Source organism: Terrapene carolina, unplaced genomic scaffold, assembly GCF_002925995.2.
Source record: "Terrapene carolina triunguis isolate 2854851 unplaced genomic scaffold, T_m_triunguis-2.0 Scaffold88, whole genome shotgun sequence".
NCBI lineage: Eukaryota > Metazoa > Chordata > Testudines > Emydidae > Terrapene > Terrapene triunguis.
This window is the reverse complement of record NW_020664439.1, coordinates 14,507,811-14,532,971: the sequence shown is the minus strand read 5'-3', so window position 1 is coordinate 14,532,971 and position 25,161 is coordinate 14,507,811. Positions and strand designations below refer to the sequence as shown.

At 40.6% G+C, this 25,161-nt stretch overlaps 1 protein-coding gene across 1 annotated transcript; it reads left to right on the top strand.

The window, feature by feature from the left end:
* Positions 1-14,967: 14,967 nt before the first annotated feature.
* LOC112103459 (putative coiled-coil domain-containing protein 195) lies at positions 14,968-21,846 on the top strand. Its single transcript, XM_029911110.1, has 3 exons — positions 14,968-15,193; positions 17,125-17,386; positions 21,714-21,846. Exons 1-3 carry the CDS (start codon positions 14,968-14,970, stop codon positions 21,844-21,846), a joined length of 621 nt encoding a protein of 206 aa, XP_029766970.1.
* The last annotated feature ends 3,315 nt before the right edge of the window (positions 21,847-25,161 follow it).

Here is a 25,161-nt window from a genome sequence, read left to right as displayed (position 1 = left end):
CCATTCTCTGACTAGCAACCACAGCAACCCATAACCAAATCTCCCATGTCCATATTCCTTTCTCCCTCTTTCCCTCCCTCCTTTTTCCCCCACACAAACCTGATTGGCTGGGGCAGGGGAGTGCCACTCAAAAATTAGGACCCAGAATTAACTCTGACCCCTGGGAGACTTTGAGTCAATGAGCCGATGGGGTCCAGACCAGAAAAACCTTTCTAGTGGATAAGACTTAACACAACAAGCTACAGCCTTGTTCAAGGTAGTTTCCTTACCAATCTATCTTCCAGCAAGATGGCGGCCCACCCCTCTGGTCAGGATCTCCCAGAAAGTCCAAAGTGCTCCATTCCTTTGTCTTCTTGGATGAAAGATAGCATGGGTTTCTTCAACCCTCCATTTTATAGTCCAGTGAACCTCTGAAAGAGGTTCTTCTGAAGGTTACCCCCAAAGTATGTCAAAGTATGTCATTCAAGCTATGAGGAATGAGACATGGAGTCTGGTGGTGAAGAAAATTCCATGCTGGTTTCTTCCCTTGCTGGTGTTTGGTAAAATGGAAATGAATTGATCTGTTCCTGCAATCTTCTCCCCTGCCATGATGCTGAGTGATTATCCCCTCCCCTTGTTAGCTTGATGTTTATGTAAATGCATTGCCATTATCACTTAATGCATCTTGAAAGTACCATCAAGTTGGCAGAACCACTTTCCTTTGTCCTGGGTGGGGTAACACCAGCCCCACCTGGCAGATGCTCTTTCAGAACATAATTCCCAATATGTTTGTAATTTTGAATTTGTCCTCCACACATACTCGAGCCAATTATATTAACGATCAGTACGCTATTAGCTTTCTATTGGTATCTTACATGACACATGCAGGTTATGACATTAGTGAGATAGGATACACCGAACTGATCAGACCAGATGAAACTCACTACCAGATACCAGTCAGCCCCTTGTCCTCTTTCATTGGGATGCTGTTATGTCGCAGGCTCCCCCTGGAGTTAATAGGCTAGGTCATTGTTCATACTGCACTGAAAGTGGAGCTCTCCTATAACTGGACTTGATGGATGATTTGTACATATATGGAAGTTAACTACACATAAAAGAAAATCAAGAAAAATCTAGTTTAGTCCATCTTTTTTAATAAAAAGCATTGTTAAATAGACACTGTCAGGCTAAATAGCACCTATTTAAAAACAAAACAGCCTTCTCTCTGCTACTCTTAAATTATTAAAATATAATTTACTTTTCCTCTTTTGGGCTTTTTGTTTACTTTTTGCATTTCACTCACCCTGGAAAATGAAAATACGTTAGTCAGTTTCTAATCAGTTTCATTTTCTACCTCTGTATATTAACACAGAATTGTAATATTTAGGTAGCAAAGGTGTTCAGATGCCATGAGAGGCATCAGATAGATGGATTCAGAAAAATAGGGGGGGGAAGTTGAAATCCCAACAAAAATGTTCTAATAATAACCACTTTATTATTATAAACAGTTCTATGATCTTATTGAACCTAACTTTTGGGAGCAAACTCACCTGGCAATGTACATTTTAAGGTATGTAACCACATTTAAATTAGTCTTATTCAAATACAAATGAATCCTGGTAGCTCTTTTGACCCTAGAAACTGCATTTCTAAGGTGCCCTTTCAGGTGAAGAGCACTAAAGATAAACAAAAATCATGAAACACTTCTCACAGTGGGGTAATTTCATTAATGATTACTTTTATACAAGCTTTCTTTCAAGCATAAAAAGCAGCCAGCCTTATATTCTCTCATGCTGGTTATACAAAAGGCAGCTGAATTTTTACACATGGTCTGTCCCTGCAATTCCTTCAGATTCCACATCAAATGCTGCTTATCGTGTCAGTATCCCGTTGACACCTGCTGTCAATGTCCTCTCTCCTATCCATTTTGCTGTTCCATATTGAAATGTCAATGACAGTGCCAACACAGACTTCCAATTACATTCTTAGACTGATGCACTAGGTGATTTAATTCAACTGGGAAATCACTGTCCAAGAGCTCCGGCAATCAGGAAACATCTTTAAGAATGTGACAACATTCAATTTCTATTCACAGAATAACAATTTACAGCGAGATTTTTACTTATTGGGAGACTGACTCTTGTGTATTACATTTAGCAAGACCTTGCATACAACATCCAACTGCAGGCACTTTACACACACCAGTACTGGTGGGCTAAGACAGCAGAGGACTTGGAGTGGGGCCCTTAGTTCTATTTCAGGCTCACTGTGTGGCCTTGTGTCTCAATTTACCCTCATGTGAAATGCTTACAGAGCGTGTCTCCCTCTTGGACATGTTGTAGGACTTAATCACAGTGTGTAAAGTGCTTTGCAAAATGTTGTTACTCCTGCCAGGGTAAATTACAATCTGATTACCCCAGGCAAATCACATTGAGAGGGAATAGATTACTCTATAGTCAAATTAAATAAAATAGCAAACACCCTGTCAACTTAAATATTCTCTGTGAATGCCCCAGTTATATGGTAGTTCACTAGAGGTGTTAAGTCAATACACAGAAATTCTCCATGAGATACAGCACCTTACAAGAACAATGCAGAAGCTGGCGAGTAAAGCACCTGCTCCCACTGAAGTCAATGGCAAAATTCTCGTTGATTTCAATGGGTGCAGAATGAGACTCTCCCAGGCCTTGATACAGCATAGTGTGATGAAGGGAAGGTACAAACTGCCTTCTCCCCATCCTTGAGGAGCCAGTGTAAGGAACAGGCAGAGCTGTCCTCCCTGCATCCCATAAAGAAGTGTAGTAGTCATTACTACAGTAGGCAGATTCTCACATGCCAAGGAGTTTATATAGGTGTTCTCTGTCCCTGAGGCAGAATGTCTCTGATTGCTGCCCACGGGGCAGTGTGACCCCACACCAACCCTTTGCATGGACTTGGCCTACAGGCCCTAGAAAGTTCATCACTCTTTTTCTGTAGAGCAGGAATTTTCTCAGAACTGTCCCTTATTGATGTGGAAAAGCTTCAGTGAGGGAGATTGGTCTGGTGCATAGCTGAAGTTGCTCTATACATGCTTTTAGCTACATTTCTGCCTGATTATTTATAGAAGAAATCCTAAATCAATGCATCATCTCAGATGAAGAATGTAATCTGCATGTAAACTTCTAGATCGCTGGGTAGAGCTACTATTGCACAAATCTGTATGGCAGCATATCCAGAGGGAGTTTATAAATCACTTCAGTGGTACTCTTGGCCTACAAAAAAGAACATCTACAAACATTTCAGTAATCATTTAGAAAGATTATTTTTGTTTTACACACAAATTGTAGATAGATTCAGACAGATCTGCACCAACAGAACAATTTATAAATGCAATGCATTAAGTAACACATACACCATACATCACATCGATGCTGGAAACTCTTCACAGAACACATAATAGGCCAGATTCTTCTCTGTTACATCTTTCTACTTGTATGGTATATTACTGTAGTATCCAAGGGCCCCAAAATTATTCCTGGATTTTATCCTCACAATACCCTGTGAGGGAAGGAAAATTCATCCCCATTTAACAGATGGGGGCTGAGCAACAGTGTGGATTAAGTGACTTGCCCAAAGTCACAGAGGGAATCTGTGGCTGAGCTAAGAATTGAACACAGGTCTTTTGAGTACCAGCCTAGTGCCCCATTCACTAGCCCAAGGATCAGCAACCTTTGGCACGCGGCCCGCCAGGGTAAGTACCCTGGCTTGCCAGGCCGGTTTGTTTACCTGCCGCATCCGCAGGTTCAGCCGATCGCAGCTCCCACTGGCCATGGTTCACCACTCCAGGGCAATGGGTGTGGTGGGAAACAGCGGCCAGCACATCCCTCGCCCTGCGCTGCTTCCCGCAGCCCCCATTGGCCTGGGATGGCGAATCGTGGCCAGTGGGAGCCGCGATCGGCCAAACCTGTGGACGCGGCAGGTAAACAAACCGGCCCGGCCCGCCAGGGTGCTTACCCTGGCAGGCCGTGTGCCAAAGGTTGCCAATCCCTGCACTAGTCCATCCTTCCCACAAACATGATGTGATGTCATTGGGGTTGCACTCAGGTAACTTAGAGCAGAATTTGGCCCAACTCCTTTAGCTATTTTTTCTTATACACAAAACCTACACTGAACAGCATGTGTAGCTGCCTAATTTGAAATGTCTACTCTGCTTTTTCTGGTTGGACCCGACTTCCAAAAGCAATATATCTGTTTGGTTAATAATATGGCACTTAAAGCTATTTATTATTCTTGAATTTTCATAACTTTTCATCTGCATTTTAATATTTTAACTGAGACTGTCAATGCCTACTTCTAGTTTCCTTCAAACACGTGGTATGAAGCCTTTGCTCAGAAATCCTTCTATTAAAACTGCAAGCCTCACCATCGTTTAGCCTTCTTTTTAGGGAAAGAGCCCTATTGCAGCTGACCAAAAAGTTTCCATGTTAGTGGAAAGGAGGGTCTAGTGAATGGGACATTAGTCTGGTATTCAAAAAACCTGGATTAATCTGAAACACTTTCAGTTTTCAACAAATAAAAACCTGTTTTTTGTTTGTTTCGTTTTGACTACCAAAATCCAAAATAATTTCAATGTTTGCCTTTACAGTTTTTTGACAATTGAATTGTTCAACTAGCTCTGGTTATTATGAACATTGCAGCAGAAGAGAACTCTTGTCAATGATCATCTTATGGTGATGGACAAGGGTTAAGTGTCTGGGAGATCTATCAGTAGTCTTTGATTCACTTGGCCATGATGTTCTGTTGACATGTCTGTAGATGGATGGAGTTGGGTTTTCAGTGGCTATCAGAGGTCTCAGAGAGTACTTTTAAGCAGTTACTCATCTGCGCCAAAGGCCCACCTGTGTGACGTGAAACAAAGATGTATTCTATCTCCCCTCCTGTTACGCATGTGGGAACAGTAAGGGCCCAGTCCTGATCCTGTTGAATGGGAATTTTGCCATTGACCTCAGTATGAGCAGGAGCAAGCCATAAAGGAGGTCTGGTTTGTATTACAGATTTACCTGTGTAAGGATGTAGACCAAAATCTTGGCCATAATACAGCTGGTGGCAGAAACCATCTGTAAAGTTGGTGGTTCTGGCCCTTTATGGTGTCCAGTGCTTGGGTGGCATAGCAGCTGTGTTCCACCCAGTCTCAGCCCTTCACCTATCCAGTGTAGAGAACACTCCCAGAGCAAAGGGTGTGTTAGCTGGGCATATTTGTGCCCTGGCAGAATAAGTTAGAGCTGATTTATATCAAGTAGCACTGACTCGTGTGAGTAGGTGCTGCTTGATAAAAAGGTGGCAGAACTGGGCCCCATATGAACTCCTGGTCATCTCCTCTTACATAGTTTTCTATTTTTATTAATTGTTACCAACTTAATTCTCATAATTTAATGCAAATAGAAAAATGTTATTACTGGATTGACAGCAATAGTGGGTTTCTGCACCTTGCAGATTCTGCTACCTAAAAGTGAGATTTTGCTATTCTGGTTTTTTATTCTGCCATTTAAAAACCCTCAGTTAATCTATGAATAATTTATACTCCTGAATCATTTTATATTAAACCAGGAAACTTTCTTGTTAGAAGACTTAAATATTCACTCAGTTGAAGGCATTTTCAATATATTATTTAAATTTTTGCTACTGTCATAAGACTAGAGGTTATGAACTTGAACCTTATCTTAAAAAGCAATAATTAGTCACCAAATATTATGCTCATTTTCTTTAACTGCTTAAGCTATTCAGCAACCTTGTGATTTTTTAAATGTAGGCTTTATGAGTCGCAAATTCAAAATGATATAGAAGAGACATTTCCCTTCACGTCAGAGAGAGGCTTGGAAGAAAATAATAACTTTCCTAACTAAGCAGTAGGATTCTAAACGAGTCCCACTAATGGCAAGAAAGGGAATTTAATTTAATTCAGTCCATTTGGCTGTATTGAATCCCTTTAGCATGAATGATCCTTATTTGGGGCTAATTCTTTTCTCTTCTTTCACATGCATTGGTTTTACACTGGGGTCACTCCACTGACTGAGTGGAGTTACCCCTGATTTGCACCGGGCTAAAGGAGACCAGAGTCAGGCACCCAGGAAGAATCAGGGCCTTTTGAAAGAAGCAAGTCTCCCCACCTTATTTTCTGCATGGAAGATAAAAATTATGCCTTATCGTCTCTGCAGAGCTATAGGAGTAGACCTGGATCAGCTGGGCAGAGGTTGTCTTCTCAGAGCCTTTCTGCCTGTTCAGTGCAGAATGGCTTAGTAGAGGTTCACAGAAAGGAGAAGCATGCCCAGTGCCTATGGATGCCATCAGGTGACAGGATTGGGTACCCTAACTCCCTGAGGAGGCTGCTAGGCTTATTAGCTGGTCACATTGGACCTGGTCCAAAGTCCATAGAAGTCAATAGCTTAGGTGGGCTTTGGATCAGGCCCATTATCTCCTCAAGCCAATGTTGAGTCAAGATGTTTCCTGGTTTTTACTGGTGTACTGCAGGGGAAGAGAAAGAGGTTTTTGCACCTTTTCCTCCTGCCAGATGTTTAGACAAGGCAGAATTTGCCATTTGTCACATCCAAGTTACTTGTCAAAGTAGTTTCAGTGTTCTGTGTAACCAGCAAGGAAAGCCTATAGTTAGCCTTAATGAGAGTTTCTCTGAGTGGCTATAAGTAAGTGGCTACAATATGAGTGTATGGGACTGAACTAGATGATCTCTCGAGGTCCCTTCCAGTCCTACGATTCTTTGATGTGTGTCTCAGAAACACAAACACGTACACATAGAACTGAAAATCTATTTCAAACAATTTCTACAGAGAGTGATTAGCAAAGCAGACATCGTGTGCTGTCGGCATATAGCACCCTTGACATTTAGCTGCGTTTCTTCTGATGCTTACGCTTAAAGGTGCTTTAAGCCCTCAGAAAAGACACAACACTCAGTCTCTTAGGGCTCATTGCAAGACAGTAAAAAAAGAGACTTTTCCCAGAGGTTCAGTTAGAGGCTTGAATTAAATGAACTCAAGGCTAACAAGCTAACATTACAAAAAAGAGGGGGGGCTGTTGCTTTTTGGGGTGAAAGGATGGGGGAGGGAACAGCTGAGGGGAGGGACACCAGCATTTGTCAGGTTCAACTGTTTGATAAACTTTTGCCAAAGTACACAAACTCTTCAAGAACATGATCATGTTGAGGCTTGAATCTATGTTGAAATGAGTGTCGGTATTTCTGAAAGCTCAGTTCAGCTCCAGGATAATGCCACCTGGCAGGTAGGGGAGAATGTAACTTACAATGCCTAAAATGTGTGGAAAGAGAAACGCATGCAAACAGGTGTTATCAGTTCTTGGAAACAGCAAAATTGAAGACTGTGAGGAAAAAAGCCTTTTTCAGAAACAAAATTACTTCTGGTTTCAGATTGAATCATGGGTGAAATTGCATCCACATCCTACATTTGCAGCATTTCTCCTCACAAAAGACTCTAAACCCTTCACTGCCTGGGCCTGCATCTCCCCTTTCATCTACTTTCAGGACAGCCGTCTAGCCCTTTTGTAGGATATTCAGGAGGCATCTGAATGGCCTACTTTCCAAGATGTAGTCTTCAACAGGTCCAGCAAAAGTGCCCATGCTCTTCCATAAAATGTTCTGGGGAACAGCTTTCAGGGGAGCAGGGGTTCTACCCATCTCTCCCATTTAACAATAGGGATCTGGAGAAAAGCAAATGCTGCCACTGCACAATGCAATATTTTAAGTACCCCTAAAATAATCATTTGCCTGATGTTGCAACTCAAGAAGTGGCCTCAGCTTTGCTGAGTATAGAGCTTTGAGAATGTAGTGAGCCTTGCAGAGTTAGCTACAGAATAAATCTTCCATAAGCTGGCTTGTAGACGCTAAAATCCCTGAATCTGTTTGTTTACCATACACAGAAGTTTTCTGCTTTCCTATACACCCACTCATGACAATATTCTACCCTCCATAAACATACAGAAATCAGGATTAGCGTTGGTACTTCAGGTCATACACCACAGTCTAAGTCTTTTTCATCTCTAACTTATGTGACATCCATCCACACTGAGTATGCTTATTAGTTATATCTTTATGCCGAAGTAATCAGCACTAAATAGTTAAGAAGGTTGACATAGAAATTGTCCATGTTAGGCTCCAGAGTCAACAACTCACTGGGTTGAATGAGTGAAAGTCACATCACACTACTTCAGGCTCTGAAAAACAACAAGGCATTGGGTGACATTCCTAAGTTTTTCTTCACAATCATGAAGAATTACATATGTTTTTAATTAAATTGTTGCATTGAAAAATTGTTAGACAATTAGACTAAAAGAAACACCAGAGAGTGCAGATTGTATATCACAGGCAGGGCCAGCTCTAGGTTTTTTGCTGCCCCAAGCAAAAAAAATTTTTGCTGCCCCCCCCCCCAGCCCTGGGCTCTCTTCCCTCCCTCAACTGCACCCTCCTGCCGCCCCAGCTCTGGGTCACTGGTAACTCACTCCCAGGGCAGGTCATTCAGCAGGAATTTTGGATGTGCACAGAACACAGACAGGATTGGTTCCCATATGGTTACAGAACTGCAGTAAAGTGGAACAATTTTCAGCTTGTGTGATTGGAGGATATCTGGATGCATATTATAAGACTGTCCTACATAAATGAGGAAAAGTTGAGGTGCCTTTATTATTCTTTTGTTCCATTCTTTGTTTCTATGGGGAATTTGCCAATGCAATATCACCATCTTCCTTTTAAACAAATAAAACTAAAAAAAAAAGCAATGGCTGTTGAAAATAGCAATTCCAGTCCTAATAACCACTGGGAACCATTTCTTGCTCAATTTATCCTACTTTTTCTACAGCAAGTTACAGTGGATCAGTATATTTGATTTGGGAGAAATGAAGTAACAGCTGCCCAAATTGAGCTTGAGCACTCCTGAATTTTGAGGATATTCAAATCTGGAAGGCAGGTGCTAGATTCCCTTTCTGAATATTAGCTAAATCTGGAAAAGAAAAGTCAATTTCTGCTTCCATGGCTCAGAAGTGTAAATCCTCCTACGTGCCTGGTACTGTATCTAAAGCTGCCCAGGTCCTAGTAGAGCCTCCCCTCCCTTACTTTTCATTTTAAATTCTAGTGGGATCTCCCTTGCTAGGCTTCAGATAGAGAGGTGCACTGTTCATTTAGTCTACCCAATTCTTTCTTTGGGGGAGAGCCCAGGGCTGGGGCGGCAGGAGGTGCAGGTGGGGGCCAGAGCTGGGGTGGCAGGGGGTGTGGGCGGGGGAGAGTCCAGGGCTGGGGCAACACAGGGGTGCAGGGGGAGCCCAGGGCTGGGGGCGGCAAAAAACCTAGAGCTGGCTCTGTCCCTACCATTCACAGCAAGCTGCAGCATGAGGTTTCAGTTCCACACTCCTTCCCCCTCCCTTTCCTGTTGGTAGTGGCCAAGGGAATGCTGGGAAATGTAGTTCTTTCCCTGCTCCAGGGCTGGCTCTATAGGCAGGGAGCTAACCAAGGAACTACAGCTCCCAGGGCCCCCTGTTGGTTCTCAGCTCCCATGCTGGATTCTTGCACCCCTGCAAATTTGCCGCCCCAAGCAACTGCTTGCTTTGCTGGTGCCTAGAGCCGGCCCTGATCACAGGTGAATGTATCACGGTGTATCACTATGTAAATGTATTATGTGCTTCTGGAGGATACAGATGTGCTAAAGAGAAGGTTTGAATATATACAAATTCTATGGATATATCATGGGAAAATGCTGATCTATACAAAGTTAGAGCTCTTGTTTGTCCTATAGATGTTATATTGCAATTAACTCTGCTGATCATTTTGATGCAGGTCAAGGCCCAGTTATTGAAGTTGCATTTGATCTTGTGCATGCATTTCAAATGAAACTTCAGTTCTTGGAGGAAAGGCTTGCTACGGGCAGTTCGTATTATGCTGAGCAACACAAACTGTGAAAAGAAAAAAAAACCCTAGATATGGATGGGTATGTCCCTCTCACATATGAAGAAAAGATTCACTTTCAAGTTTCTGAAGCGGTGCGGTGAATTTCATTCCATCAGGAAGATGCTTACACCATCAGCAGTCTGCTTCCTTCAGCTTTGGAGAGCACAGCTAGTAAAAGCTATTAGGAACTGCAGTGAAAGACAAAATTTAGTGGACTGGATATTGTTTCCTTCCATCAATAGCCATTAAAGCACTCTCAACCTTGCTGAAAAGTCTTGCCTGTCAAATCCTTGCATTATAGAAATGATGCACTTATTTATGTGAGGAAGCATTCTCACAGATGAGAATTGTTCAAAGCAAGATGCAATCTTGTATGACAGATCAGCATCTGCCTTACATTCCACAGCTAGCTATTTCTGCTATTGACATCACACTGGACTTGGGTGAGCAGTGTCATATGTCATTCCAAGTTCAAGTTACAATGATTGGGAGTATGGACTTTAGCTTTAAAGGTGTGTATTACACTAGAATCTCACTATTCTTTCTAAATGTATAGTCTATGGTACTAAAATAAATTATAATTGTACATGCAAGTTGACAGCTATAACCACGGTCTGAAATACTATCACATTCTAGAGCACTGCCTTCAAATCTCCTTAACTTTTGCACTGGCTCTTCAGTCTGAAACATTTGGTATTCTTCAAATTCAGCCCTTTTAAATAACAATTTCTATCCAGAGAATTCCTGCAAAGAGTTGTAAATTCAGTCTACCAACATAATAGCCTTCCTTATGCAACAACTATAAAACAGGTTTCAGAGTAGCAGCCGTGTTAGTCTGTATCCGCAAAAAGAACAGGAGTACTTGTGGCACCTTAGAGACTAACAAATTTATTAGAGCATAAGCTTTCGTGGGCTACAACCCGCTGCTTCGGATGCTTAGTTGGCCTCTCAGAGTTGGTAAGACAACTCCCACCTGTTCATGCTCTCTGTATGTGTGTATATATATCTCCTCAATATGTTTCACTTTATATGCATCCGAAGAAGTGGGTTGTAGCCCACGAAAGCTTATGCTCTAATAAATTTGTTAAACTATAAAACATTTCCCTGTATTAAAGACACTGTCTGAGGCAATGTCTGCAATATTACATACACCCCCTCCATCCACTTACATTAAAAGAACATTAGTAAAGTTGCAAAGTCAAGCACTCAAAAATTAAAAAGCACCAGGATTAAGGTTGCCTGTGCAGATGAACATTCCCTCCCACCCTCTGTTACTGTATGCATTATGATAGTCTTTAACCACATGATCACATACTGTCCTCTCATTCTAGATTCCTTGTCTTGCTCCTGGCACCTCATCCAGACTCAGTCGGACCCCACTTTGGCTCCCCATCCCAGCTCCTTCCCTCTCCCCAGCTCCCAATCACAATCTTCCCTCACCTCCAGACTCCTTGTTCCAATCAACTCCCCTTACCTCCTGTCCCACACTCCCTTCAACTCAGGCTGAATCCTCCTCCTTCACACTAGTTGGACACCTGCAAGGAGAGCATTGAGAACACAGGCAAGACAATCTCCCTGCTCTCAGTTTTGGTCCTTGCTGTAACAGTGGTCCCAAGAGTCATCATCATCATCATGTTCCTATTACGCCTCTGGCGTTTAGGGCAGTGACAAAGCTCCTCCACTCCTGTCTGTTTCTGGCAGGTCTTTCAATGGTTCCCCAGCTGGGCCCCAGGTTTTTCAGCTCGGCTTCCACAGCTCTTCGCCATGTTGTTTTCGGGCGACCTCATTTTCGTTTGCCTTCAGGTGTCCATCTTATTGCTGCTACTTTTTGTGTATGTTCATGTTTCCTTCAAGTGGCTTGGCCCAGTTAAGGATAACGCCTGCTGCTTGCTCATCTCTAATGGCGTTGGTCCTTTAGTTCAAGTGATATCAAGCCTTTTCCTTTTTGTTCTGAAGCTTCTAGGTTTTGTTCTTACTGATGGTCATGGTGCCTGCATCTTTGTGGCTGTGGTTTGTCATATAAAACACTCAAGTTCATTCAAGGAAAAGACCGATTTACAGCACAATTTGATTTTATTGGAACAGCAAAGTGTCCATGTGGCCTGTCTAACCCTTAGAAAAGCAAGAGAATGAGCTTGGCAAGCCAAACAGCTATAAAAGCTGTTTAATGATTCTATTAGCAATGTGGATGTCATTTTCTAATATTGTCCAACTTTTATAAAGTACACGCTATAGCTACAAAACTGCTTCCTTTACTTATGGGCCATAGTGACTACCAGCAACAGTTACACACACACGTGCGCACACACACACTCTCTCTCTCTCTCTCATCTATAGCTGTATGCATGCAGGGATACTTTCAAGTCATCTCTGTGCCATTCAGAATGAAAGTTTAGTTTATCCTGGATTTTTAATGAAGCTGTATTGTAAGATTTGTACATTTTCCTTGTGTCCTTTCTTTTACAAATCTACTTTGTAAGAAATTCATACACTTCACTAACCCATACAGAACACACCAAAGACCTTCCTATTGGTTAAATCAAGACAATTTTTTGTGAAGATATTGTGACAAAGTTCCTCCTCTATCTTGGTGGGTCCTGCACTTATTGGCAGATTTTCTTGCCACAGAGATTCACCATGTGGGTTGGGGAACAACCCAGAGACCTTCCCCTCTGGAAGAATCCACAGTCCAGGTCAATTGGGACGTTTGGGGGGAACCCGGGCCCACCCTCTACTCCGGGTTCCAGCCCAGGGCCCTGTGGACTGCAGCTGTCTATAGTGCCTCCTATAACAGCTGCGTGACAGCTACAACTCCCTGGGCTACTTCCCCATGGCCTCCTCCAAACACCTTCCTTAGTCTCACCACAGGACCTTCCTCCTGGTGTCTGATAACGCTTGTGCTCCTCAGTCCTCCAGCAGCACAGCACCTTGCACCTCTTGCTCCCAGCTCCTCACACTCTCACCACAAACTGAAGTGAGCTTCTTTTAAAACCCAGGTGCCTTGATTAGCCTGCCTTAATTGATTCTAGCAGCTTCTTCTTAATTGGCTCCAGGTGTCCTAATTAGCCTGCCTGCCTTAACTGGTTCTAGCAGGTTCCTGATTACTCTAGTGCAGCCCCTTCTCTGGTCACTCAGGGAACAGAAAACTACTCACCCAGTGACCAGTATATCTGCCCTCTACCACTTTGTACCCCACTGGTCTGGGTCTGTCACAATATTAAATTTCTTCCAGATGCCAAGACTTCGCAGTCTGTGTTATTTAGCTATTCACTTCTAGTAGAGCAAGCTACGACTGATTGAAAGTGGGTAAAATCTTGTGCAGTTCAATGTTCTTGGAATCTCTGGAACTATTTTGGGCAGCTTTGAAAACTAGTTCAAGTTTGAAAATCTCTATCCTTTGATTTCAATGGCTTTTAGCTGTTCAATGGTGATTCAATGAAAAACATACAGCTATGTTTTTCTACCTGGAAAAGGAGGGTGCATTATATACAACAGGATCAGATTCTGTGGTCTGTTAAGTCTTTTTTTCATTGAAAGTCAGCTTGGCTGACCAGAGCTGGATTCCCTGAGCATAGGGGGTGTGGTTGCCCTAAAGAATTTACAATCTGAGAGCTGATTGGCATCTTCTTAGCCCAGCTGGTAAGGGCTTGTTCTCTTAGTGCTGAACATTATGCGTCCAGCCTCACTGAGGAATATGGTGCCTGTATTCATGAAGCCATAGTTAGCAAATGTTGCTTTTACAGGCAGTTGGAGCTTTGTCAGCTCTGTGCGTGGTAGAAAATTCTAGAGCACACAAACTCTAGGAGAAAACTTGTCAAAACCATCATGTATGTGGTTCCAGATCATGGAAAAATTCTGCATGCTTGGTAGACTTCAGGTACAACACAAAGCTTATACCCATTACTCAGCCTAGTTCAAGCACATTGGTTAGTCAATGTAAGCAGTAGGTTGCATCTAGCCCAAAGATCTTATTTTCCTTCAAACATTCCTTAGTTATAAAAATTAGAGGAGATGCAGAATTATCTCAGCGCAGAAGGATTTTTAAATGTTTTCGTGCAGGTTTGACAGTTCTCTCATGTTTAAATATTAATGTAAGTTTAGGGAAGGAAAATGGATGTTTCACAATGCGCTTTATGAGGTTTTAGCTTTTTATTTCCAGCAGAGAAACAGCTTTAAGGACCAGGTAATGAAAGCAGCGCAAAGTCTTGGGTTTCTTTTCTACTGCAAGATTCATGTTTGATCTGTCTCTCCTTACATTGCCCATGCTTTGTTCAGGCAAACTTCCCAAAGCAAACAATAAGGAGTAGTGAGGGGGTAGTGAAATACAGACTATCCTGTCAGGAATAACTTTAGTTTGCCTGCTGTTTTATCACAGCTCTTGGTACTTTGAGTTGGGAGCATGTTGTTTGTTTTATTGTTTTAATTCTAAGTGGGAATTTTAATTTAATTCTCTGAGAAGTGAGAGATTGCCAAATGCTGAAAGCAGAAATAAATAATTCACCACGTGGCAGTGAAGAGATTAATTGTTTTGATGCACAGACAAACCCCTCCTGTGTGTATCTGAAGCATTCAGTGGCCCTTAGGAACCAGATGAGGAAACAGATCTCCAGGGTACCTGCTGGAGAGACACCCGTCTCCTGGGGGAAAACTTAAAATGATGGCTTGAGGTAAGTGGAAGGGAAAGGAATGCTTGTTTGGATCTTACCCATAAGCTTTTCTAATAATGCTGCAATATGGAAATGTAATTGACTTGCGTAAAAGTAAATGCCAAAATGAAAAGCTCAGTCCTGAAAAATGAAACCCTGAATGAATAAATCATTTGGGCTCTCTGAAGAGTTTGACAGCTTAATCCAAGCTCTCCTGGTGGTGAAAGATGGCAAAGAGGGATCCTATTGTTCACATGTATTTAAGTGCAGGATGAGCCCGCCACACTGGATTAATGGTTTCTCCTCTGCACAAGCAGCACTTGCCTTAGTTGCCTGGGGAGGAGCTGGGGAAGGGAGAGGGTCATGGAAGGAAACACGCAGCTCATGCGGGTCATCCGGGAAATGCGGTCTGAGATCAACAAGCTGGAGAGAGAAAATAGGGCCCTTCGGGTGGAACTGAAATTCAGTGGACAGAGGGCAGCTAACCGGGAGGAAGGAGCAAGAGGAGAACGTGGAAATGGGGAAGCCAGAAGCCTCACTGATTCAAGGGAAGAGAGGGTCACTTCTCCAGTGGCCCTGCGTAGGAATGTCTCAGCCAGCTCAGCTCTGGCACTGCAGGAACAGAAAGGTACTGAAGAGTCACGATTACTATTGATAGTATTACTTTGCACTTAGCTTTCATTCAAGGATCACAAAGTTCTGCAGTTATTTACCTACAGAGACTGGCAATCTGCCATTGTTATGTACTTCGCCAATGTGGGTGAAACCCTCTGGCCTTCATCAAGACCCTGATCTAGCAAAGCACTTAAACAGGGACTTAACTTTGAGCCCTTCAGTGACTGCCCAAGTATTCAATGTCAAGCACTTGGTTAAGTGCTTTGCTGGATCAGGGCCCACTGAATAGTTCCACTGTCTTTGAGTAAGATTTGGCCTAATATTGTGCTTTCTCTGGGGAAGGCTCTGTCTGTGTGGTGTTTGTTAGTCCTGTGTCTAGTACAATGGGGCCCTGACCCCTGCCTGGGGTTCTTAGGCACAATAGGATTAACAATATATGCAATGAATCTGTCTCTGACCTGACTTAGCCACTGACAAATCAGGTATAACTCCATTGAAGCCAGTGTAAAAATCAGTGTGAGGTTAGAATCATGCCCAATATGTGTTATGCTTGATATGTTCTGTGTGCACCTGTATGCAAGAGGGAGAGAACACTTCATCCTGTCTCATTTCATCAGAAAAGAGCCCAAATATGCCTTATTCTCTTTATCTATAGTAGTCTCACTGATGTCAGTGTGTGTTAACCCACCTGTGTAATTGAGCAGGATTTGCTGCAAAAGACAGTACATTTGCTGACATACAAATGTGTAGAACTGGATACTGTACACATTTACGCTTGGGTTTGCAGGAGCAGGTCCTTGTACAAAAATGTCTAATTAAGGCCTATTGTCTTTTTATTATATGTTTGCACGGTACTTAGTCCAATGGGGCCCTAATCCATGACTGGGTATAAATAAATAATACAAATAAATAACCATAATTGTGTCACCACATTCTCCACATGTTCTTTGACCCCTTTCAGAGGTCGCCATCCAGCAGGGTTTGTTTACCACCTGACAGGGGCTAAGGTCCATGCCCATGATGAAGTGCCCCTAGAGAGCATAGGTTTAAGTTAGGAAGAACATACATAAAAAGAATATAAGGAGATAAATTGATGGAAAGGTGTGGTGTAGGTGGTGGGGTCAAAGGATATTAATGTATTTAAATACAATTGGTGACTGCATGGAATTGAATAACTTAAGATCTGATCCAAAGCCCATTGAACTCAATAGAAAGACTCCTGTGTATTTCAAAGGGCTTTGGATCAGGCCCTTAAAAGGGTACGTATTTGGGAAATAGCTTGGGAATAGTTAGCTGCTCTTTCAGGGGCTTGAATTGGTGAGCAGGAAGTTTTCCAGCTATCCTGCTTCCCCGCATCTCTATTTCCTGAAGGCGGGGGGTGTTTTCAAAGAAGAGTGTGTTTAACCCCTTTGGTCCCCCCTCCAAATATTGTTAATGTTGAAAATAAAATCTTAAACTTTGTTAATAAAATTTACACACAATCAGATGGCATCATCATTCCAAGCATAAGGGCTCATGGCCTGCTCTTGTGCTTAAACAGCTGTGTATCTCTGGGCCAGATTCTGAACCCCTTAGTCCTACTGATCACCCGTTACTCATATGAGTAGTCATACTGACTCCAGTAGTCCCAGCGACCCAGCAATATGAGAAAGGATTTCACATTCAGGCCCTATGTAAATATCTTTTAGGCTTTTATTGGTCATTGGCTTTACACTCAAAATACAGGAAGGGATCTTTCAAAAGCACAAATAGCACATAACTCTCCATGACCCAGTGCCCCTAACTGCCACTTCTGCTTAGGAAAATCTTCCTCAAATATATTTTCTTATCATGCAGGACTTAATCATTTTGCTATTGGTTTTTAGTTTCCATATAATAAAAGTCTATGAAGCAGATGTGGGTATTTAATTTGATTTTAACTCTGATTTTGTATCTGCTACACAGGGAATAGTATGATTGTTAGGCGTTATTCCATTTCTTCCTCTGTGCAATCTTTTTCTGGACACAAACACCACAAAGCTGAGAAAAGACATCCAAGTAACAGAATCCTGGAGGTGCAGGGAATTGTCAAACCACCAGCAGGCTCCTCGGTGATGCAACTAACCAACGAAGAAGAAAAAGGATCTGCAAAAATTCCAGCCGATTGCTTCTCCAGCAATAATTCTAGCAAAAGGAGATCTTTTCAAGAGCATGTTTATAAGTGCAGGTAGGTAATATTTACCTTTAAATAGGGTGACCAGATGTCCTGTTTTTAAAGGCACAGTCCCGTTTTTTGGGACTTTTTCTTATATAGGCGCCTATTACCCCCCAACCCCTGTCCCGTTTTTTCACAGTTGCTATCTGGTAACCCTACCTTTAAAGTGTAGGTAGCTTAGCAGTGTTACTTCCGCTTGATTTGATAATAAATGTGGGTACTTCTTTGAATTCAAAGTTCTTTATTATGAGGATAACTTGTGAAATGTATGTGAGGCACAGGGGACAATTCTGTAATGGATAAGGGGCCTAGGCCTGTTCTCAGTGAGGTCAATGGCAAAACTCCTATTGGTTTCAATGCAGGACTGACCGCCTAACTAAAAATTATAAATTACAAAAAAAAAAAAAAAGTGAATTTCTGGCGCCATTGAAATCAATAGGAGTTTTGTAGATTGGTGTGTTGTTCTGACAAGCTAAGCCACATTTTTCTATTTGAATGAAAAGCATAAGGACATTTTCTTTTTACTTTATAATTTTATTCTTTCCTGTCATGTGAAGCATTATAGGTTGACTTTGCACCTTGGGAAGACTACTCATACACTTTGCTAGGTACTAAATGAACTATAATTGCTCAGAAACAAGTCTTGGGTGTCACTATCCACCGCTCAGTGAAAACCGCTCCAATATAAGGCAGCAATCAAAAATGTACACAAAAGTAGTTAGGATAGCTAAAGAGTACAATAGAAAATAATACCGGAAATATTATAATGTCATTATATAAATGCATTCAGGTAGAATAACATGTTCAGTTCTGGTCATCCTATGCTAAAAAGAATTAATAGTAGAACTAGAAGGAGTCCGGAGGGGAGTAACAAAAATGCCTACAAGCACAGAAAGCCTTGTGTATGAAAGGCTGAAAAAGACTGGTGGTAAAATATACAAAGTGCATAAGGCCCATTTTAAAATGTCACTTAGGGCCAAATTTTTAAAAGGTATTTACGTACCTAAAGATGCACCTAGGCACCTACTGGGATTTTCAAAAGTGCCTAGGCATCTACCTCCCATTGATTTCAACCTAAGTCTCACTGAAAGTCAGTTGTGACTTAGGCTCTTTTCAGTGGGACTTTTAAGTGCTTCTGAACCGTTCACCCTGTGGCTGTTTAGTTTAGAGAGGATATGAATAAGTGGGTACATGAAAGAGGTGCACAAAACAATGAATAAAGAACAGGAATACTTGTGGCACCTTAGAGACTAACGAATTTATTTGAGCATAAGCTTTCGTTAGTCTCTAAGGTGCCACAAGTACTCCTGTTCTTTTTGCGGATACAGACTAACACGGCTGCTACTCTGAAAATAATGAATGGCATAGAGAAGATATTTACCCTTTCTCATAATCCAAGAAAAAGGGAACATTTGATGAAAGTGAAAAGGTAAAAGATCAAAAATATATATTTCTTAACAAATGCTTTTGGGTCCATGGTTGAAAATTTCTATATAACTAATTGTTACTCAAAGTAGTAGTATTGACTATTTTATTACTGCTTTTGAGAACATAGGAACTTCCATACCAGCTCAGAGCAATGGTCCATCTAGTATAGTATCCTATCTCTGATCAGTAGCCCGTGCTGGCTGTTTCAAAAGAAGGCGCAGGAAACAATTGTAAGATGGGAAACTGAGGCACAAGGCCACCCAATTTAGGCTTAATCAATTTTTAGCCTTTACTTATAAATGTTCTGACAAAGTCATTGTCACTTATTGTTTCTGATCATATACATATGACAGACAATAAGATAAGACGGAACAGGTAGGGGTCCAAGTTAATGAGTTCCAGGGGATAGTGAGGATCTCTACTTCATGATGGTCAATTCTATCTCTAGGCCGGTGTTCTCCGGTTTGGGCCTTTGTCCATTTGGTTTGTATACATTAATTTGTCCTTTTATGTCATCTACCATCCCACATACCCACTTACATATTTACCCAAACTTTCAAAATTTGTTTTTCATTCTCCATTCTATGTTATTACAAATCATCAACACAACTCAATTATCCTTTTACCATGCAGCATACATTGTCATGAACTAGTAACTTTAAACTAACAAAATGTAGCCTTCATTTTTACCATTCAGCAATTGTCCATCTTTTCGTATCATAATTCAGTACACAGGTAGCATCCTGAAGTATTTTTTTTTTATTTGAATAGGAAATTTATGAGGAACAACGTGCCTTAATGTTAGCATATAATTATTTTTTCCAAACATAAGTTTTTGGGGACTTTTGCTCAAAGGTAGCACATAAGCTTGTAAATTATTAGAAAGCCTTGTCAGCCATTTTGCCTCTTGCATTTTGAGGGGCTTATTCAGTTAGGCCTAAGTCTTTAACTGAACTCCCCAACACAATTATGGAATATCTTAACTTATGAGGAAGTTTCTTCACAACCCCCATTAGTATGGTGATTGGCTTATGCGCTGAATCACAAAGCTTTGTCACTTATTTTTTAAAATGTTTTTGCCATGATTGTGGATGTTCCCACTACCCATGTAAATGTCTAATACTTTCAGTAATCCTAGTACATTCTTAGTATCAATGATATTTTGTGGCAATGAGTTCCACAAGCTAATTATGCATATTTTTACAAGCTATTCCATTCATTGTTCACCATGGGGGTTTCTTGCACCTTCCTCTGAAAGTATGGTCAGAGACAAGATGCTGGACTGGGGAGGACTAGACTTTGTCTTATCTGGTGTGGCAATTTCTTAAAGTCATTGTAAAAATTAATAATACTGTGACTAAACATTAATATTTTGCATGTAAATAGTGCTTTTGATCCACAGATCTCAAAGCACTTTACAACCAGTACTGGAAAATAGACATTTTGCAAAGCAAATATGATAGGTTAGTGTAAGAAAGCAAAAGACTCATTGGAAGATGTTTTACTGATTCTCAGTGATTTTGGATTTATAGTAAAACTACAAAGTATACAAAAGCCTGTTTAGAATCATTCACAGGTGCCATTCTGCATTCATGCTGTGTGCAGATTTTCCACTGACTTGCAGCAAAGTGCCACACGTGGAGCAGGCTATAAAAACTGCAGAAGCAAACCTTGACTTGAGGTCCAATCCTGTGTGCACACTGCTCGAAAGTGGGTGGGGAAGGGCAGAGCAGGAAGAGAAGGCTGCATTATGCTAAAGGACGGTGCGGTCTGGATACTGCCCTGCACTCCAGAGGTTGGGGGAGTGATTGTACATCCTGTGGCACAAACTGTGATCAAGCAGCGTCTGGGTCAATGCATCTACACAGCATCCCATATTCAGGGCAGTGCCTAAATGGCACAGTCCCTAGCCCTTAGCATTCATCTTGCCATATGTATTCTCCATCTGTGTACAAGTTACAGGAAGGTGGTTAATACACAAGTTGAAAGATCACTCTAGCTTACAAGTAATAGCCATGTGCTTTATACACATTATACATGGCTATTTGCATAATGCAGTGTAGCTTGTATGATCAAAATTACTCTTTAACTCATAAAATTGACCTGAGTGCAGAAGGTCCACATGAGACCTTTTGCACCACTTAAAGGTGATGTAAGCCATTAGGGTAACATTCAGGTCTATGCATAGGGCCCATACAATGACTATACACCACTTCAGTCCTATTTTGAAGACTTAAGTAGGACTTAAGTGGTTCATAGGTCTGGATGGTATCCTTCTCCATAGAAATGAATTTCACCCATAATGCACGGCTTTGGTTAAATTTAAGTAGAGCAAAGGGAATTGTTCAGGACGTCTGCTCTGGGTTATATTTTATCCTACAATAACTATTGGAGAAAAAACATTTTACGGTTTTCATGATTTTCTTTTCTCCTGTTACCCTGAAGGGCAGAGGAAAGGTGGCATTTACAGCAAAGGAGTGGGGGGCAGGGTGAGAGAGAACTTGATCATTTATTCTCCAGATGTCTGATTTCTGAACATTTGAAGGAGTATGTTTTAATTTCTACCAGGTATTCACTTGTGTGAGCAAAATTGAGGATGCACATACATAGTTGGAAGTTGCAACTGTCTGTGTACCTTAAAACATTTTATACCTGCCTGCAGACTTTCAATAGTTGGACTTTTCTGTGCACAAGTGTAAGACCTTTGAAAGAGTATGCAGATGTATGAACACACACAGGTATGAGGAGCACACACCTGACAGATGATGCAGTCATTTGTTCACTAAGTCTGTATGCAGTTTTGTAGACATAGAAGTGGTACGTAGCCTTGTGGAATTTTCCCTTTTCTCACTGTTTTCTGCACACCCTGTACATTCATAGGAACTCATAATTCTTTCTCATTTTCCTCTAGGGGTAAAGTAAAGGCGGTTAGGTTCCTGTTACCAATGGACATGTCATCTTATTCCGAAAATCAAGGTTCTTTCAACTGCCCACAAAATCAGGACACAAAACAGTTAAGCACCATTATTGAAAAGGATATGTGAGCTGGTGAATTTTTAAAGGCCCATTGATTCTTGAGATAAACTAGCCTTAAATGATAGCTGCGTGTCAGGTTATGTTTCTGCAAAGTGCTTTGGCAGGATGCCTTCAGAGACTCACTAAGACTGTGTTCCAGGTCACTGGCCTGTTGTTTAGCAAGGAAATGGAAGCCATGACAAAACCTGTCAGAAGCCTATATACTATGTTGAAACCCTTTGGTAACAAATATACCACCACCAAGTATATTTTTGCAAGATCCACATACCTCAAGAACTACTTTTAAATAGCATTTGTTGCAGTGTTACTGTTACCATGCAACGCAATTTCCTATGTTTTGTTGTTGTTCCCATTGCTAGAAAAGTATATATTGCAAATCACAAAATAGAAACAGTTAAAGAACCTGTGAGTTTTTCTGTGTATGAAGCTGTAAAACCTTATAATAGAAATATAGCTGGGCTTCTATGTTGAGAATAATATATAACATTCTCTTGAATTTTTATAGACATTCACCTTGACTGTCAATATTCTTTTCTACTCATTTTTTGTGAATATTCTAGCGCATGAGGTACTGACAGGAATGTTCACCGAAATTGTATTAAGGGACTATTGAGAGAATAGAAACCATGACAGATCTTAATATGAAAATGCGATCAAGAGCCTGATTCTAAGTTATGCTCATCTGATCAGAGACCAGAAACATACCATGTGTTCAATCAAAACAGCTGCAATTCTGAATATCAAAAGCTTGCAGTGAATTACTTGTGAACAAGCTCCAGCTCAAGAATTATTTGCTGAAAATATTCAGCAAATAACTTCAAATACAAAGAAAATGTGAGAAAAAGAGAACTGGGGACAATTCATGACAAGGAAAAGAGGACAAACTCATCAAGTAAATTATTTATTGTGAACTATTCACCCAGCTCCAGTTATTTAAAGAAATAGACATTGCCAAAACATTGTTTAATTTGGCTACAAATATTTACAAACTGGAAATATTGCACATACATTCCTATTTCTCTATACACTGTCCAGGTGTCTGCATATCACAAACCATAAGCATGAAGAGGAGGTGTTTATACACGTGATTGATATAGTATGTGGCTACAGAAGAAATTTATTCCAATTGACTGCACTTAAACAACATACTTATCTGGATATTTTAAGAGTAATGACTGAGAGTTTACTCCATCAATTTACATTCAGCTAAACGTGTTCTTGTAAAAAAGTTTCTCACCATGTTTCATTTCTGAAATTTTAAAGTTTAGTTTGTCATTTTTAGAAAAAAATCTTTTATATTCTCACTGAGATGCGATTGTGTGATCTCCCTGCTCATGTTGTTTTTCATGTTCCGTTTGGGTCCAGTTTAGCTGCTTTGTAATTTTGCAAGTAGAACTGGGTGAATAGCTCAAAAACTGTTTCCACAGATAGTCACTCTAATAAAAAACTGATTTCCTTTTGGCTCCATTTGTTCATGATTTGTGAATATGCCTGCAAATAAATTTAGTGGCAGGAGAGCCTAATGAACAGCTAGTTTTAGAAAATATTTGCCGAAAGTGAATTGTTATATTTGCAGACACAAGCTTTCTCTCACCAGAAACTAGATTCTAAGTGTACATTCAGTCAGATTCAGAATGTGGAAAGCATCCCTAATCAGTGAGACTTTAGGACATGCTTAAGTGCTTTCCTGAATCAGAGCCACAGAACATTAACAATGCCTCATGACCAATGGGCTCAACCAAAGCTAACCAACACAGCTTGAATTTTAAATGTTAGATCATGCATGCTGACAGTGATTTGCATGTGGATGAGCTAAAAACTAAGAATTATTTGTATAAATTATTTGGCAAATGATTTTGAATAATGAATACATCTGCAAGAACCGTGGGCTGCTCATCAAATATAAATGGAAAAAGTCTAAATTCATCAAACAAACTATACACTGTGAATTATTTACTAAGCTTTAGTCACCGGCCCTTTGAAAGGGGCTGTATTTCTGGTCAAGAGTTTCACATAACTAGTGCAAATCTTTTGCCTAATTATTTGAGCAGTTCAAGTTTGACTTCTTTAGATCAATACGGGTCTCTGCTTCTACAATGTTTTTTTATTATTATTCATTTGAGTGTTCTCTTCTCCTGTATATTTAAATATAAGTGATGCTTTTAAAAGAACTGGTTGAAAAATAGGAACTATTTTGCACAGATAAATGAAAAACAAAATAAAATTTTTGTTTCAGTTGAAATGTTTCACTGGTTTTCTGATTTTTTTCCCCCTGAATCAACTAGAAATATTTTTCTTTTACTGTGGAATCTAAATTAAAATGTTTGTTTATGAAAGTCACTGTCTGTGTTGCTTTTGAAACTGGGATTTAGACTCCTATGTCACTTAGATAGTTTTGAAAATTGTATCCTTGTGATCTAACATCCTTAGACTCCTTTGAATATCCCAGGCTTAATGAAAACTTGGCATCCAAATCCCTTACACAACTTTGAAAATCTGAGCCTTAATCTCTCTGTACCTTGGTTTCCTATCTGTTAAGTGGCAATCAGATTTCTTTTCTCTCACTCTTTTTCTGACGTCTATTTAAATTGTAAGGTCGCTGGAGCTGACACTGTTTCCTACTATGTGTATGTTCATTCCATAGCACAATGGGGCTCTGTTCACAGTAGAAGTAATAAATAGTATGGCTGCAACCTAGAAATTAAATTTCCTTGAACATTTTTGCTAGTAAAATTTTATTGCTTCAATGTTCATAAGAAGTGGGTAGAAAAGTGGGGTGGGGGGAACAGAACCAATGAAAAAGTTACTGAAAAATGGGAAGGTTTTGAGAGTTTGGGACTGTTTTCTCCAGTTCTACTTGAAATTACATTGTTAATTATGGGTAAAAAATGTCAAAAGTGCCTAACTCCTCTAGGTGCTTTTGAAAATTTTACCCTAGGTTTTTTTTAGCAATAAGTTTTGATTCTTTTGTAAGACACTATGGGTGGGATTTTCAAAAGCACTTAGTTGATTTAGGAGCACAAACCTGCACTAACTTTCCATAGTGTTTGTAAAAAATCATGAATAGTGAAGTAAAACCCAAAGTATTTATTTTGTGTGTCTAGTCCCCTTTATTTCAACATCTTTAGCGGTATTTGTTGCTTTAAGAACACGTGATGATGTGCAGCTATAATTTATTTTTTAAAACCCAGTGCCCATAGGATATCTTGGATGGATCTCTGGATGAGAGACATTAGAAGGACTTTGTATAAGAGAGTACATACTGAAGCCATTGCCCATGTACATTTAAAATACGCACACACACATACACACACACACACAGA